Genomic DNA, 18288 nt, shown 5'->3' on the forward strand with positions numbered 1-18288 from the left:
ACTTGACTTCTTTTTGTATTAAGTTGAATTGCAAGGAAAAAAAATCAAGTACAATTTACAATATCTAGTAACACAAAAAATCCATAACTATTTCATATTTTATTATTGTACACCATACATTGAGTTTAAAAAAATACTCAAGAAAAAAAAATAAACGTAAGTTTCAAGACAACTGCAGTTAAGAAAACAATTTTTTGTAAATGATCCAACAGCCTTTTAAATACATAACATCTCTGTATGTTTCATGAGTAACAACTATTTACAGTGATTCACACAGCTTGAGATTGGATATTTGAAATGCAAAGGAACAAAACAGTTAGTTACACATTTTGTAATTCTTTTTGCATTGACATGAACACATCAATGAAGGTGTTGAAGTAAAATAAGTCCAGTTGAGATTTCATTTGATCAATGAAAGCCTCATCACGCCACACTCGTGATGAGGCGTGATGGAATGGTGCGACTTTGTTGCAGACACGCTAACAACAATAACTGTTCAGCAACAGTTATTGTTGTTAGCGTGTCTGCAACAAAGTCGCACCATTCCAATCCGCTGATTGCCAGCTGACCCTGTACCTGCCAGTATTAGGCGTGTGAACGCCTCAAAACTGAGTGGTCATCCTGGACCTTGAGGTAAGCAACCTGAGATGCATCATTCAGTCACCTAAACAGGAAGTGGCGCAGCCCTATCAGATACAAATTCCGGTTGCCGTGAAAAAGGTCTATGAAGGTGGATTTCTGAGTTACTACAAGGCTAAGCAGAATGCTAGAATCACAGACATGGCAGAATGTTTTGGCCATTATGTAACTGATTTAACCTAACCATTTTTACTAATAGGATTAGTGTGGTCATTTAAAATTAAGCTTACTGAAAATTTCAAAAATAAAAGCCTTGACAATTTTTACATCAGGTAATGGCTCTTTTGTCATTATATAACTGATTTAATTCAACGTGGAATTAGTGATTCATTTAAAATGAATCTTACTGAAAATATGCTGCAGAGATAGGAGAGTAAAGTTTTCCAGATATCTCAATTTGGCCAAAAAATGACTTGGGTAATAATGCTTTTGGGCCAACAACTTGTATTTTGCCAGGCATAGGACAGTGTTTTTATTCTTAATATCTATTCTTGGTTTCTAAAATAAATTACTGCAAAAAGTTTTTAAAATTACTGATTACATGTAGGCTTTTAATTCACAGATTGAAAACAGGCTAGAGGATCGCTCTCTCTCTCAGTTTCTCTCTCTCTCACTCTCTCTCTCACTTTCTGTCTCATGCACATAACCCCTTTTTTAAAAGCTTAAACTGTATACTTTATTTGCATGGGTAGGCTGTTTTTTTTCTTTTTTTTATTCATCTTTCACTGCCTGAGCATTTTTGTCAGCTCCTCCCTTAGTGGGTGGTAAGGTCAAGAGATACCCTTCATACATTCATTCATAAGAGCCAGCTGCATGAAGGACTTCAAAAGTATTAGCTTACCATTTTCTCAAGAACAGCGCTCTTGCTCTATTGTTGTTTTTATGGTTTGTTTATGTCACTTACTGAAACCTATGTTGATATATTCAATTACTTCTGTCTTCTAAAACAAAATTAGAAATTCTGATGAATATTTAAAAAAATAAAGTCTGAATAAAGAGACAGTTCTATTTTAAGAGGAATGAGGACATAAACCTCTCGGCACAGGGCAAGAAATCAAACTTCTAATCAGACTGTGGCAGAGGAAGACAACTATCCATTCTTTCCACCTTCAAGAAGTCAATGACATGTAATCTTGACATTGTCTTTTTTTCTCACAGTGGGCTCAAAAGGTTAGAATTTTTTTCATAAAAATTGTTACAACAAGCAATTTATTTCTGTCAAACTGAACTATTTAATAACATTCATGAGCTTTCATTGCTCCAAGGCTGTTATTTCCATAACATTGAAGTTATTGGCGCAAAAATAAATCCACCAGCATGGAAAAGTAAGGTCATTCCCTATTCAGCTAATACAGAGGCAGTTGCTGCAAAACAGTTGAATCTTATTTGCAGTGATGGCTTCTTGACTGTCTCACAGCAATAAGTACCCACCATTTCTCCCTCAGGACCAAATATTATTCACTCTTCCATCCAAAGTCTGGGTAAATCAACTGGATGAGCAGGAGTTGAGTTGTTTTGTCCACCTATGTATCACATATATGTGTTTTGTTTTAGTCATGTGATGGCTTGAATTTTAAGCTGATCTGTATTTTGTTGCCATCAATTGGGGAGCCCCTCACAGAATCTTGTATTTTTGTTAATATTTTTTTTTATTCTTGCTCTTTTTTCAACAATTTTGTTTTGCCTAGCTATCTGCTCATCTTTACTTATAGACGCCTAAGCTTATCTTGGTGTCTTTGTCTTTCTCTAACCCTTTTATTAATTTCCGTTGAAAGAAATTTATAAGATCCATCTAAAACTATGGTGAGGTCACAGCAGATAGATATATTGAGGTTTGGAGCAGTATTTATTTGAACCCATCTTTTATCATTTATTATCATGGCGTCTTTTCTCTGGCTCAGTTAAAGCACAGGTCAAAAAATAGATATTATAGGTGATTGAGTGAGTAAAGCGCTTGACTTGACCTAAGCTCTTTGAACAGCTTCTTCAACCCCTTTTATTAATGCTTAACCTGAGAAAGCAGCAATATAGAGGAATGGAAAATATAATTTCACCTAAAAATAATAAAAAAAACAACAACAAAGCCATGCCACCTCGTTGCTCTGAGAAGTCTCTGAATACATGAAGTAAAATTGCGTATTTGGGAGAATTAATGCATTTGATTATGTACAATAATTCCAGGACCATAGTAGCTAAATTTGTCCACTTGCTTGCTAAGCAAGTGGACAAATAAGGTTTGGAAAGTTTTGGTTTGTTTGTTTTTTTTTTTGTTTTTTTTTCACTCACCCTTGCTCTATGCTGTAACAATATAATGAGTTTTAGCAAATATCTAAAAAATAAATACATTTTACAAGATACATACTGCAGCTCTAACATAAAAATGCATCCTTTTTTAGTTTTGCAAATGTTGTTCTTCTTATTTAGGTTTAAAACAAAGTACTGGATAAAAAAAACATTCAATTATTATTATGAACATAACCTCATAACAATGGCATTGATAAAAACTTAAATAATTTACATCATATGGTGATAAAAAGGAAACAAACAAAACATAAAAGAGGGACACTTGAATATTAGTCACCTCAGTGATCTGTGGAATAATGTGCGCCAGTTGTGGTTTGACTTCAACTTTACTTTATTCAGAGTTGACATTTCTATGTAAAATATGTTCTATTAAGAATTGAGCAGTTTAACATGAATTGATCTTTTACAAAATCCATGTCAAACATATTTTTGTTTGACTACCAGTTTTTTTTTTTTTTTTTTTTTTTTTTTGTTTGTTTTGTTTGTTTTAGCTTTTTTTAAATAATCCAAACACCTGAAGTCATTTTAATATCCACTAACAACCCAAAGAAAAATAAGTGTTACTGTGTGTGTCACAAAACATTGTCAAAACTAAGACAATCAAATTCTCTTGTAAAATATTTGAAGCATTTTAAAATTAATGAGCGTATCAGAAATATACTTGTATATCTTCTACCCTGTAGTCTGTGATCTCTCAGCAGGTGCAGTTGTTAAGCTTGTGATCCCCAGTTACTCATACATCTAACATCTGAAACCAGCCTGTGAGTGTGATCTCCAACTCTTTTCAAAGTCTGCAAAGACTGAAAAAGTTGTAAAGTTTGTGGAGACAGATCAGAGAAATTACAAGGAATGAACACAGGATGTGCTAGATGAATACCCTCATAAAGAAATTTCATTTGAATCAGGATATCTGTTTATGGAAGATGAGTGATTTGGCAACTTCCTATGTGAGCAACTGAGTGTGTTGTCATAATAAACAACTCAGAGACTTCTGTATCAGTGAAAAATGGTCACCAATTCTCCTCACGCTCATCCTTATTGATTTTTTTTCTTTTTAACTTGCTGCCAAATCTGTCCTCAGAAAACACATCTGAAGACAAGTCTGTTTACTTGGGAAGGGAATTGAATTTGACTTAAGCATAAATAACCAAAATGGGATGCAAACATGTTTTATGGCGTTTTTCTTTTGACTTCACAGGGGTAATTTCTCAGCAGCACATAACACCTGTACATCTTGTATTGTTGCATTCAGTTTGCCTACTACACTCAGAGAGCGACTAAATACTGTTACTTTATTTTTAAAGCAGCAGATGAGTACAGAAAGTACCCTTTGGGCATGTTGCATAAAGACACATTGTACATGTCTGGTTGAATTCAGTGAATCAATTTGAGTCCCACTAGTCATCTTTATGGGTTCAAAGATTGGCTTGGTGTCTTGCTACAGTATGTATGTCAACCCTATGCAGGCACGGGTTCTCCACACGTTCCACAGTCCAAAAGCATGATTATTAAGTTGACTGATCTTTTTAAATTTCCCTCAGGTATGGAAGTCTGCCTGTATGACTGTGTCTCCATTGTATGGCACTCTGTGATAGGCTGGTGGCTGGTGATGGTACCTATTACATCAAGCTGAACTACTTCCACTTGGATTTTTTGGGGAAAAAAATTCTACTGCTCTTGAATGCAGTGACTTAAACATTCTGTGTGTTTGCTGTCCTTTCTTTGCTTTCTTCCCCTCATAAAATAACTATGCAGGGGCATAGGCGAGATCCCTGTGGCTTGGTAAGCAGCACTTTTCTGAAGGTGTGATTATAACAGAGTCTGTCTGAAACCTAGGGATTCCTTTTTGGTGCCAGGCTCACCTGAAATACATGCTCTCTCTTGCTGGCTTCAGTGTGGGTGATGCATCCGGGTTTACTGCAAGTACAAACCTTGGGCAGAGAGTTGTTCCCACCACGCCCACGTGGGAGGGTTGTAAATGAAAGCAACCAAGCAAAAAGCAAAAAAAAAAGTTTGTTTCTTATGCGTGTCTGCTGCAACTTCGGAGTCTGCACACACCATCAACTCCCCTTTTCAATCTCATTGTGCTGGTAAATTAAAATTCATGGGTTGCCAAGCCTTGCATTCTTCCTCCACTGCTTAATTGTCTTGAAAATTGAGGGGATTACTGGGTGCTCTACGTATAAATAAGAATCTGTCAAAAATGTGGCACAATACACAATGACAGACAAATAGCCATGCTAGCATTTACTTTTGCTTAAAGTAAATGCCAACATACACCTGGAAACCCACATAATCATTTTCAAATTTTACTTTATTGCAGCACTTCAGACAAAGCACTTTAAACTGGTGAAATGACCAGTTAAATTCTTGCCAACAAAATCTCATCAGTGTGCTTTACATTTGAACAGCCTGATCTGTCTAAGTTATACATACAAATAGTATGTAAAAAATGGTATCAAACCAAAGGGAAGTAATGTAAATTGTAAAATACATACTGCATTTCCATGAATTAACAGCTTGAAAATTTGTGTTTATGGCTTTTTGTTGATTATATATGTTTAATATATTGCAGTGATCTCTCAATAAGACATCTACAACATGTGAGGACATCAATGTGCGAGTCACAGATCTGTAGTTGCATTTGAGCTTGTATGCAAATGTGCAGGTGTGCACTGAAACTACCCACTCCTCTTTGAGAGGTAGCCAAATGAGGCAGGGTGATTGCAGCCGCACCAGTGTAATCTTACATTTTAGAGTGCTCTAGCACAGTCCCAACTTTGTCTACTCGGCGACTTTCAGCCTGCCCAACCACCTCCCCTCCTTCCACTCCTCTTTTCATTTCATCCCTTTCTTGCTAAATACAATTTGTTATAGCTCCAAATAAGACCTGGATTTTCAGTCGTTTTGCCACTTCAAACAAAGTGGTTTCTGTTATTGCTTGTCCAATTTGAGATTGTTTCCACCGCTCCCATCAACCACCCATTTCTCATTTTCTTCAAGTTTACGCTTGCAGTGATCTGTAATTGGCAGTAAACACTTAAAATATGTGGCATAGGATGTATTGTAGCAATTCAAGAGCATTTGAATGAATGCACAGGAAAAAGATTTTTGTTCCTTGAGGACTTCACTGAAATGTTTTGTTAGAATTATCTTATCAATTAGATTCATTCGCATTGTATTTATTTGTTTATGTGTGCAAATGTAAATGCATTTTAAAGATAGATTAATAATGGCTCTTTCATTATGTTGATGCAGTTGTGCTGACAATACATAAATATTTGACAAAAGAGAATAATTCTCTTATTGTAACAAGAAAACACTGCATATAGGGGAGAAGGTTTGGTTTTACATGTCACAGGAAACAAATCTTTTGCTGTTTGAACCAATAGTACTTGTGCAAATAAAATATGCATTTGTGTCAGTCACATATTTATTTGGGTAGTTTTAGAAAAAAAAATATTTTTCAACTTCTGGGAAAAAAAGATCCTTGAAGCTGCACAGTATTGCTAAATACTGTAAATGCTTGGTTTAGAATTGTTTTTTTGGAAAAGTTCTTGCTGGAAAAAGTAGCCTCCAAACCCTCTATTTTCACATAAACTTTGTGAGAAAAAAAATAATAGTTTCAGAATCTTAAAACAATAATTAAATTTGAAAAAGGGAAGATTAGGCTTAGTTTCTAAATGACTTTAAAAATGTATTGAGAGAAGTGTTGCCCTCCAACACTTCACTCTTATGGGATCTGTTGATGCTTGTGGATGATGGTTTTATTACCAATGCAGGCCTTTGACAATTAGAAGGTCTTTGTTGTAGTTGTTGCTGAGAGTTTTCAGAATGAAATAACAATATAATTGTAATGATAATGACACAAAGAGGTATCAAAAATCTACTACAAGTCTGATGTTGTTGATGATGATAGTACTATTGACAATGAATAAAGCAAAATTGAATGAGTGGAGAAGCACTGAAGCTTAGATCAACACATATTTATGTATAAGAATGATGATTATACTTTTCCAATTGAAAAACTGTGGTAAGACTGAAAAAAATCACAAAAGTTCTCCTCGTAGGACCTTTATAGTTGGTATATTGTGCCTTTTCCTGTAAATCAAAGCACATATCTGAGTGCTGATACAATATATGTTCTAAATAAATATTGTAGAAAATTATAATTACTATCTGTAATCTTGGGCTTGAATGTCTGCATTACAGGGAATGATGTACCTGGAGGAGCGTAGACTTGTCCACCGAGATCTTGCAGCCCGGAATGTTCTGGTCAAATCTCCGAACCACATCAAGATCACCGACTTTGGGCTGGCTCGGCTGCTAGATGTCAACGAAAAAGAATATAATGCCGATGGGGGAAAGGTGAACTCCAGTTTCTTTTTCACAAACATTTGCAACATCTCACAATTAATTCGACACTTACCAGGACCATAAAGTTTCCTGTTAATACGAATCTTTAATTGCTGTTATCATTCAGATGCACTGAACCGTGGATGTATTATTTATTCTTCTTGTCAAAACACTTGGCTTTATTTATGTACTTTCTCTTAAAGACAACATAAAAAAGACTTTGCAAAATCACACATCGGCCCCCCTTTCCCTTCTTTTTCTCATAGCTCAGAATTATATTTGTTTTTATTCTATTGTAAAAAGAGTGCAAGAGTTATCTTATGTAATCCTGGCTCAAACAGAAAGGTAGTTGTGAAGATTATATCAAAGCTTTATAATTTTTGTGGGTCTTCCCTGCTGCATCTGATTCCACACACCTACCATCTAAATGTAAATGCTTATAGTTCAAGAATGGTTTATTTAAGATCACACTTTAGAGTCTGCCAGTTTTCTGTAATTACAACGTGTTACCATACTTTATTGTCTGTAGTTATACATGTTTCGTTTTGGACAGAAAATATTAGACTATTTCTTTAGACTGTGGCATTGACGAGTCATAAAATGAAACAATAGGCATTAACATTAATAAGGGTTTCATAGCCTCCAGGAAGAGCATTACCAATCACAAAGGATGCTTTTTGTCAGCGTAAAATACTCTTCTGCTCTACTGAACCGTTTTATTTACCTTCGGGGGGAAGAGATCTCAAAACCCTGTAAACGTAGTGAATAAATCTGTCCTTGGGGCTGTGTGAGCACAGGTCTCTGACCTTTGCTAATCTTTGTTTATCCTTTCCCTGACTTCTGATTTGTCTTCTAACATTTTTTTTTTCACAAGCAAGGATATTCCTTCTCTCGCTCCTAATCTTTTTAGGCTTATTGTGGTTTCTGTCAGTGATCAGTGCTGCACATTTATCCCTGTAGCTGTTAAACAAAAGGCACACTAACCTTCCACAACTCCTCTCTTCTCAACCCTTATGACTGTAATCAATGGAACTGGCCTTCAAATTTAATCACAGTGTTAAGCTGATCCCAGACCTCCCTTGTTTGTCTTTTCTTAATTTACTACATCTTAGTCTGAGTCTGTTTTTTTCTGTCGGTGGGTGGTTTGAGTGATATTGTGTGTGTGAAAATTTATTCTTCATGTTGATTTACCCAAATCTTGTTTCCTTTTAATCTGCCATTTTACTCTCCAACATGCCTGAAATAGTCAGTTATTTTACAATAAAACACTTCAAATCTATATCATGGAAATTCTTGTCTTTTCTCTCCCATCTAAAAGATTTATTTTTAGCATATTGTATTGTTAATGTGTAAATGTATACATCAATAATACATGTTCCTACACTACAGATGCCAATCAAGTGGATGGCCCTGGAATGTATCCATTACAGGAAATTTACCCACCAGAGTGACGTTTGGAGTTATGGTAAGCCGCTTTTACAGTCTGCTGTAGCTGTGAGAGACATGTGCATAACCTCTGTACTAACATGGAGCATTTTCAATCAAATATTCCTTTTCAAACCATCTTTGTCTTCAAAGGTGTGACCATATGGGAACTTATGACCTTTGGAGGGAAACCATATGATGGCATTCCGACCAGAGATATTCCAGATCTACTGGAGAAAGGAGAACGTCTTCCTCAGCCACCGATCTGTACCATTGATGTCTATATGGTCATGGTCAAATGTACGTGCAACAATAACAACTATTTTTAACGTGCATAAAACAACACAACCTGTGTGTTGTTTTACATTTCCAATGTAAGTATCTTGTAATTGCCCTGATGCAATTACATTAGAAATGTAAGTATGGTGTAATTGCCTGTTCCCCAAATCTCAGACTCTTCCATGATCATGCCAATCCTAAGATTCTTTTCATTTTGTCTTAGAATTTTATTTTGAGTTATAATGTTTGTATTTTCTTTCATCTTATGAGTACCACAGTGTTGTCCACACCAAAAATCAGTTTTATACAAGATGCGTTTTATTTTTCATTTTTATTTACTCCAGGTTTTAGACATAATTTGCCAGGCGGCATTTTATTTGTAGGTATTGAATCCATGCTGGCTTTGTAACAAAGACAATTAATATTTTGTGAGACGAAAAACAACCTGTGGAAGTCAATTAGCCATCTAAATTTACATGGTTTTCTTTATTACACACATTAAAATCAGGTCTGTGTTATTTTGAATTGAGCCAATTGTTTTCATTGATGTCATGAATGCTACTCAGCAAATATATGTATATAAATGAGAGAAAGTTAAGTTCACAACCACGTAAGGAGCATAAATTAAAGTTTTGCCTCCCCACTGACTGAGTGGTAGCACCAGCTTGTTGGCATTATTTGCCAGATACTCATGGAATGCCATCAGGCAGCACTATAACATCTGGTTACTGTGGCCAGAAAAAAGTACTTCCTGCCAGTTACAGACTGGCCCTGTCCACTGCTCAGTGACATGAAGCCTCTGGCTGTCATTGCCACCTTGACTTTTCCTGCCACCCTGAACTTCTGCCAACCTGGCAAGCAGTAGAGAGCAGAGAAATATCCATGTCACTGCACTATTTTTTTTCTTTCTTTTTGCACAATGTTATGCTCAAAATGCACATATGTGAAACATGTGCTGATAAAGTAATGACAGGTTCCCTTCTAAACAGTTAATTTTGATCATGTTTTGCGTAATCTGTATTACTTCTGTGTTCATTTCATCTTATTTCCCTTGATGCACAGATGAGGTTGAGTCACATGATTGCTTTGCTGTCATATCCATGTGTCCAACAGTAAAACTGGCAGAAGAGCACATTTCTCCAGATGGCTGTTCTAGTGATGAAAGAGTATTTATATTTAGGCTGAAAAAGTGACTACATGTAAAAACATGTTTCAATAGAAAATATGTTGTTGTTCATTTTTACACAACTAAAAATATTGCCTTTAGACAAAAATATTTAATGTCACTTAAGCAAGTTAAATGATTAACTGGAACAACAACATATGTATAGATAGACATGTTCTATCTTTGTAATAAATGATGTCATGCTAGGTAAAATTAAAAATTTTAAAGTAAAAACACGACTAGTAATATTACGGTATGTTAAAATGTATTTATTCCTCTTGAGCATCTCCAAATTGCCAGTGCCATTTGCAACCTCTTGTGGGTTTTCTTTCTAAATGCCCCTATATTTAGCTCCATCCATCTTATTAGAAACCCTGACTAGTGGAAGAAAGTAATCCGCGCAGCATGATATTGCTACTACACTGTTTCACAATGAGAAAAGTTTGTTCAGAATTACATTTAGCAATAGTGAAACAGAAACACAAGCAGAAATTTGCACACAGGCCAAAAATGTGCATTTTGGTTTCATTCAGGACATCTTCTTCATACAGTGTATGCCATACATGCTCATGCAAAATTGAAATAATTTTTAATTGTTGCCAGTTTTAAATAAAGTGATTACTGATAATTGCTCTTTTGACATTTTTCCACCTGAGCTCCATATCTCTGCAACTCCTTCCTTCACTTTTGGTAAAATAGGGGAAACATTTTTTTTCCTCCTACTGTACAATAATGCACTGATTTAGGCTGATAAATACATACTTTGACCTTAATGGCAATGTGACACAAAATAATATGAAAATAGTTTGAGGGGTAAGGAACTTTAACAGGAAATGCGATGCTTGTTCATGTTGGACACAGCAGAATGTGAAAACTGTTTTACATATGACTTACAAAGAATAAGTTCATCATTATGTCTGTTGGAAATGCTGCTGAGAAAAGCATTAAATAACCATACCAAGTACTAGGGTCAAACTTGAAGTCAGGGGCTAAAGGATTCATTATCCCATGAAAAATTAACGATTAATATCTTCAGTGTATATGTATATTTAATTCCGGTGGTAGGTATGTAATACAAAACATTTTTTTCAGGCTGGATGATTGATGCAGACAGTCGACCCAAGTTCAAAGAACTAGCTGCAGAGTTCACACGGATGGCTCGTGATCCCCAGCGATACCTGGTCATCCAGGTGGGTTCTCAATCCATTTTAACAAAAAAAAAAAAAACAGTCATTGTAAAAGCTTGTCTGTACTCTGTTGGGCTTATTGCAATCAGGTCTATGCACTTAATTTTTTATTTCATTAGAAGATAAGGGTATAAGAGAAATTTTACCACAGAGAAAATTTAGCAATCTGGAAAACTTCAATGCAAAGTCAGAGAACTATTATTAAGTAATGCACTACATCATTATTATTCACCATATTCATTTTGTGATTACAAAGTGCACCTGTGGATGACACACATCAACCATCTTGTTTTAATAGGGTGATGACCGCATGAAGTTGCCCAGCCCCAATGACAGCAAGTTTTTCCAGAGCCTGCTAGAAGAAGACGAGCTTGAGGATCTGATGGATGCCGAGGAGTATTTGGTTCCTCACTCCTTTAACATTCCACCACTGGCATACACTCCTCACACACGCATGGACTCCAACAAGGTAAATTATTTTAGGAATGTGCAGACTCCTCCGAGTAAAAAGGATATGTACATTTTAGGGAAACATGATTAATACAGTTTTTAAGGGAATGCAGTCACTAGTTTTCATCTCTATTTTGAAGCTTTTACAGGCTTTGCATATTCATACGTGCCTCTGCTCGGTTTCCTAATATTGTTTTTTCTTTCTTTCTTTTTTTTTATCTTCCTGTTTCGAATGCTATATCTCTTATGTTATTTGACTGATCCGGATAGTGGAATAAATGTTAGTTTTATAACAATGTAGATGCTGATTTTCTTTCTTAGAACTTCAGACTGATCAAATTACCTGGATTCACCCTTACTGTAGTACTGTAATCATCTGTTATTGTTTAAAAAAATCACTCCCTCATAGTACTTCAACTCTTGAACTTTCCCACAGTTTGTCACTTTTATAACAACAAAATGAAATGGTTGAAATGTCTTTAGATGATAAACCCTGCTTGTTGCCCTGCAGGTTCAGTTTTGATCTCATCATGTTAAGGAAGGTCACCTTCCTTTGAAACAATGTGCACTCTATGTGGCACAATTTCTTTTGGATTTCTTTCAATAACTGTTTTCTTCCAGCCTCTCTTCCATAGTGGGAAGATCTACAAAGTGCACAGTTGCATAGAGAACAGTTGTTTTGAGTCTAAACAGATCCCCCCACCTGAGAAGTGGAGCCCTAGAGTTACCCTGGCATACTGTTTGGCTTTCTGTTTAATTCTCTCCCAGTCTAGCCTGTCAATTTAGCAAGGTCTTTGTGGGTTTGGAGTTGTGATGTTTTCTTTTCATTTTCAGATGATGGACTAAAATATGCTTTGACAGATGCTTAAAGCTGTGCTATTCTTTCATTATCAAACACTACTTTGAACTTCCTTATTATTGCATCCCTGACCTGCCTGCTGTGTTCCATGGTCCTTATTAAGATCTGTTGTTGTGAAGTGAAAAAAAGGAAGTTCAAAAGGTAAAATTGATTCCGAAAAATATTTTTTCAATACAGTGTGTTTTTTAAATTCAGCTCTTCCTAAAAGTAAAGGTTTGTTTTCACTTTCAATATTGCTTTTAGGATTTGCCTGTTGTAGATTCAAATGTTTAGAATAATTACATTACACAAGTACATAGTCTTGTCACTTTGCATAAAGCATGAATATGATTATATTGACATCTAACAATTCTGGAAATAGTTGTTTACTGTAAAAGTTTTATTTTCAATACATTTTTTGGCATTTTCATTTTTGTATGGTAAAAATGTAAGTTGTATACACTCCTCATAAAGAAAACTGAGATGTGAATGAATAGCACATGTACCATCTCTAATTAATTTTCTTGTAGGGGCCAAATGCCATATCACATTATACTTATTCAACTGGTATGTAGACTGCTAAGAAATGTTGATAAGAAATAGAATAAATATTGACATCTTAATTAATTAATCCAGTATAATTCTAAGCTGAAAATTTCACTTGACCATTGCTTCCCATTGTGTGTGTGCAAATACTCTTGTTAATGTGTTAATATCAGCCTTTAAAAAAATAAGAATGAAAATAAAAATTTAAAGTCAAACCTTTGATGAAAATGAAGGAGCTGAGAGATAAGTTAATGTGAAGCTTTCCCAGAGATTTGGTAAAAAAAACAAAAATAATTATTTCTGTTATGAGCACAGATACAAATGTACACAGCAGGCCTCAGCTGATATGGTTACTTTAAGTTTTTAATAAAAAATATGTTAATTGACTTCCCAATGGTCTTCCCCTTCCATATCATTGTTATGCTACGTTTTTTTTTCCTTTTCTGTTTTTGTAAAAATTAGAAACCTTAGTAAAATGCAGTCTTAAAATGGAATCAGTCTTAACACATTAGACAAGTCATTCATTTGTTTTCGATTTTTTTTTTGTTTTGTTTCACTTTCATTTACATGTATTTATAAAACAAACCAGAAGAAAATAATTGTTTTGATATTTTAGAGTTAATCAAAATCTTTAATAAAACAGTAAGGGCTACACCTGAGAAAAAATCAAAATTACTTTTTGCATTTGCTTCTGTCTTGCAAGCTTTTTTTGCTTTTATATTGTTGATTTATTTGTTCACACATTATGTTAACAATGTGTAAAGAAAAGTTTTTAATCATTATTATTTCTGTCCAGAATCAATTTGGCTGTCAGGATCCAACTTTTACCATGGGAGACATGCTGGCTGCTCTGCCTAGAGTGGGTCAATCCATGTCTGGAAGCAGCCTCCCTTCACAGGAACTCACTGCAGGGACCCAGATTAGTGGTGGATTTAGTCGTGGCAACCAAGATGACCCTCGCTGCAATGGCACCCTCAGAAAGCAACCGTCCCCAAGGTCAAACACCCTTGGTTCAGCTCATACTCCAGGACAAGGTAAAGCTTGATGTAAAACACCTGTCATCCCATTGCTTACAAACAGCAAAATGTTTTGAACATCTTAAAATATAGACTCTTTAGCAGAGTGGACCAAATACCATGAAGAAGTCAGTTGTTGTTTTTATGTGTTATATTAGCACCATTGTAGAAATTGTTTTTCAAAAAATACATAGACTTTTTAGTTAAGTTCAAAGCTGCACATGATAATCTTTAATTATAAATCTGTATGTTTTTTTGTAATATAGAAAAAGATTCTGTTGGTATAGTACTGAATATATGTCATTAATCTACATTATGCAAGCTAGTATATGGTTATTCGTGAAAGTTTCTAATAAATGTGTTGCCTAGTTGTGATTTAAAGAAAAAGTCATTGAATTGGGATTGAGAGGCAAAATTTGCCGTGTTTATACATCATGTAAACCCTCACAAAGCTTCGTAAAACTGTGTCACATTTGAATGTTTTAGTCAATAGCTTTAAATATAAAATAATCAACTCTCCATGTTTGAATGAACTACAACTTATTCATAAATTGATGATGCAAGTGGAGGAATATTACAAAAACAAATAAATTCAGGTGGTGTACCAGTTATTGATGGAGGAAAAAAATAATAAATAGTGCTTAGCAATAGTTTGTCTGTAATGTCAATGAAAAGCAAGAATGCACAAGAATGAACTTCTTTTAAAACATTGGTTGTTTTCTGGTTGAAAATAATTGCTTGCATGAAATAGTTAGAGTTAGGGTTAGGTTCGACAATAACCCTTTTCTCCACCTTACTTCCTATATTGAATGTAATATCAATCTTTGCTTCTTTGCTTGTTTGCTTCCTCAGGCGGAGGAGAAGAGACAAGCGGACAGCGCTACAGTGCGGATCCTACTGGTCTTTTATCAGAACGAGGTGAAAAGGGAGACAAGGACGGCTACATGGCTTCCATGAGGAACAAGAACACCTCAGGTTAAATGAACAGCTTTAAAAGACAGCAATGTATAATTTAAGAGGCAAATGTTTTTATGGAACATTTTATATTGCAGGATTTATTTGCTGTAATTGCCCATATATTATATGTTTACACATTTAACTGGTGGCTTCTAACACTGGGCAGTACAAACAGATATAACTTTAATCCCATTTTTTACTTCCAGATCATCTCCATCCTGTTGAGGAAAACCCTTTTGTCACACGTCGTAGAAATGGTGATGCCCACGTAGTGATAGATGGAGCAAGTTGCCACACCTTGCACATATCTGGTGCTACCGCAGCCCCAATAGGCCAGTCTGCCCATGGAGACGATGAGTACATCAATGAGCCACTGTATTTGAATACATTCCTTAGCCCAGGGGACAAAAATGGATTAGCTGGTGCCATTTCCATCTCTGGTTCTTCGTCCTCTACTGCACAATCAGTCCTGCAGACAGCAAACCCATCCACATCAAGCCACATCGTTTCCTCCACTGGATATGTGGTAACTCCTGGCTTACTCTCTCACCCAACATATCCATCACATACCTTGCATCCAGGGCATTCAGGACACACACTACACTCAGGCATCAGCAGTAGCACAATGGCATTTGATAAGAAAGCCAAGAAAGCAACTTTTGACAATCCTGAATATTGGCAGCACAGTCTCCCTCCGAAGTCCACATTGCACAATCCCGAGTACCTGCAGGACTGCAGCACACGTTTCTTCTACCGGCAGAATGGACGCATTCGCCCTGCTGTGGCAGAAAACCAGGAATACTTGTCTGAGGCTGCTATGAAGGCTGGCAACGCATTGCCACCACCTCCATACAGGCAGAGGAACACTGTGGTGTAGTGACCCACCTGTAGCATCTGGAGATTAAAATCATGTCTTTTCAATGCCGTACTTGCCCTCATGGGTCCTCCTTGCACCTTTTCTGGAAACTTGTCATAATCATTCTATTTGGAAGTCTTCTATTCTCAGTGTTTGAATCTGCCTTTCTGTAAAAGACCTACAATAGCTGTCAATGACAGCTTCATCTAAGATTTAAACCATCCTTTTTAAACATGACTTCTAAACTGGAGGATCTCCTTCAGGGAGGGATCTGGTTTGACCTGCAGAAAACTGTTCTGGCATCTTTAACAGCAGAACATAAGCAACCCAAGGAAAGATTACATCAATGTGTTATTTAAAAAAAGAAGAAATAACCTAATTAGGCTAATTAAACTAGTTACTCAAACAAGGAGTATTTTCATTGACACTGTGAGATTGTTAATGAATCATTCTTCTGTATGTTTTATATATTTTCTAACCAAACTAGTTGTGTACATGGTTTTGTTTGAACAAACTTTTTACATTGGGTTTAGGTTATAATGTGAAACACGCATTCAGGTTAGAATCTTGACTTACCAACCAAACTGATGTTATGCTGAGAACACCTAAAGTAGTTTTTATTCCCACAAACTCACTTCTTTGTCTGTTCCTTTCTAAAAACAATTGAGTATGTCAGACCTGGGTCAAGCCCGAAGGCCTGGCACAACAACAGAAACCATAAATTTGTTCACATGTAAACATATCAACATGTACGCCTGCAACCACTTGAAATGTATTCTGGAGCAGTTTGATCTTCTACTGAAACAGCAGAAAACATAAATTTGTGAAGAGAAGAAGGGAATATTTCAACAAAATGCTCAATAGCATTGTTTTGAGCTTTTGGCCCTATCCAGAATGATATGAATATATTTTTAGATTTTTTTTAAATGAACATTTTCCACAATGGAAATGTTTAAAACTTCATTCTGTCTCCAACAACACTGCAGCTGTTTTTTTTTTCTTTTTTTCTTTTACCCTCTCACATCTGTCTTACGTTATTCTGTTTGTTTTAACCTTTTAATGCAAGCTCATGAAGTTAATGAGTAAGAGGAAAGGGAATCGAGTGATCATAAAAGCACAATCTACAGCAGGGACACCGCATTGCATTCTGCAAACATTGGAGGCTTATTGTCAACTTCAGTTAACAGCAGAATATATGCAGCGGGAGAATGAGACATACTAACAGGGACAAAAACACATACAAGAACTGCTATGTTTATTGTAGGACCCAAAATAATGCTTTTGCATCCACATATAAGAAGCAAATACAAGCTTATGGAAAAAGAGTGTTTGGATTTTTCTTGCATACGTAAATTTCTGCTGAATCTCTTTAAATTGTACCATTTGTCTCAAAACAAACAATATGAAAGGCAGTCACTGGTGTATATGTCATCTTTGGTTAAAGAGCACATATTTACGCACATTAGAACTAAGATAAGTAACTTGCATAACTCATGGATGGAATTTATCTTTGTCTTATTTCAAATTTAGATGACTGTCAAATTATTTGTAGGAGACAAACTGTTCAAACTTCAGGCTTTGGTGAAAAGCTTGTAGGGTAATGTAAATGTAATTTCTTCAGCATAGTAATGAGTACCTTCCAGGTTTTCAAGGTATGCTCCTGTGTGATGTCATCATCCCATTCCATAATAGTTGGGGAGAAGTATTAGCCTAGCTCTGCTTTTGGAGTTTGTCTACAGAATGTTACCTACCGGCATGACATAACTTTTACATTGGTGTTGATTGAATCACACAGTTTGCCTAGACGTGGGTTTTGTCAAAAACAGAAGAAACACTTTAACAAGATATCACAAATAGTGTAGCAATGATTTGTGATCAGATATGCCAGCTATTAAGGGATTTTAAAAGAGGGATTGTTCAGAAAACAGCCCTTTATTTCCTTGTGTTATTTTACGTTATGTTTTCTCTTTATTATCCAAATATATCCAGCAAATAGGGCCTCAAACCAACCAAATCAGTGTTTGTTTGGTGACATACATGAATGATTACTTTAATAGGAGACAAAAAGATAGATTTTGGGGAAGTTATTAACTCTGATATATTAGTAAAATATTTACTAGGCTAGTTTTTGTTTCTTAAACCACCGAGTTTTTTTTATGTTCCTTATTTCAATGACAAAGTTGGAAAAACCCTGAATAGTCAACAACCAAAAATGCATGTGAATATTTCTCTTAAGCACTGCAATAATTAACCAATTACACGTCATTACT

General features: G+C 35.6%; 1 protein-coding gene across 1 annotated transcript in view; it reads left to right on the plus strand.

Moving 5' to 3' along the window:
• The window catches only part of LOC129361272 (receptor tyrosine-protein kinase erbB-4-like), a 254495-nt gene extending 238089 nt beyond the window's left edge, over positions 1 to 16406 (plus strand). The window contains exons 21-28 of the mRNA XM_055032020.1: positions 7156 to 7311; positions 8689 to 8764; positions 8878 to 9024; positions 11261 to 11358; positions 11654 to 11824; positions 13986 to 14223; positions 15058 to 15180; positions 15369 to 16406. Of these exons, the coding sequence (XP_054887995.1) occupies positions 7156 to 7311; positions 8689 to 8764; positions 8878 to 9024; positions 11261 to 11358; positions 11654 to 11824; positions 13986 to 14223; positions 15058 to 15180; positions 15369 to 16039 (1680 nt within the window). The 3' untranslated portion in view covers positions 16040 to 16406. The remainder of the gene's footprint in view (positions 1 to 7155; positions 7312 to 8688; positions 8765 to 8877; positions 9025 to 11260; positions 11359 to 11653; positions 11825 to 13985; positions 14224 to 15057; positions 15181 to 15368) is intronic.
• The last annotated feature ends 1882 nt before the right edge of the window (positions 16407 to 18288 follow it).

The sequence above is a fragment of the Poeciliopsis prolifica genome, unplaced genomic scaffold (assembly GCF_027474105.1).
Source record: "Poeciliopsis prolifica strain line A6 unplaced genomic scaffold, Auburn_PproV2 SCAFFOLD007, whole genome shotgun sequence".
NCBI classification, from domain to species: Eukaryota; Metazoa; Chordata; class Actinopteri; order Cyprinodontiformes; family Poeciliidae; genus Poeciliopsis; species Poeciliopsis prolifica.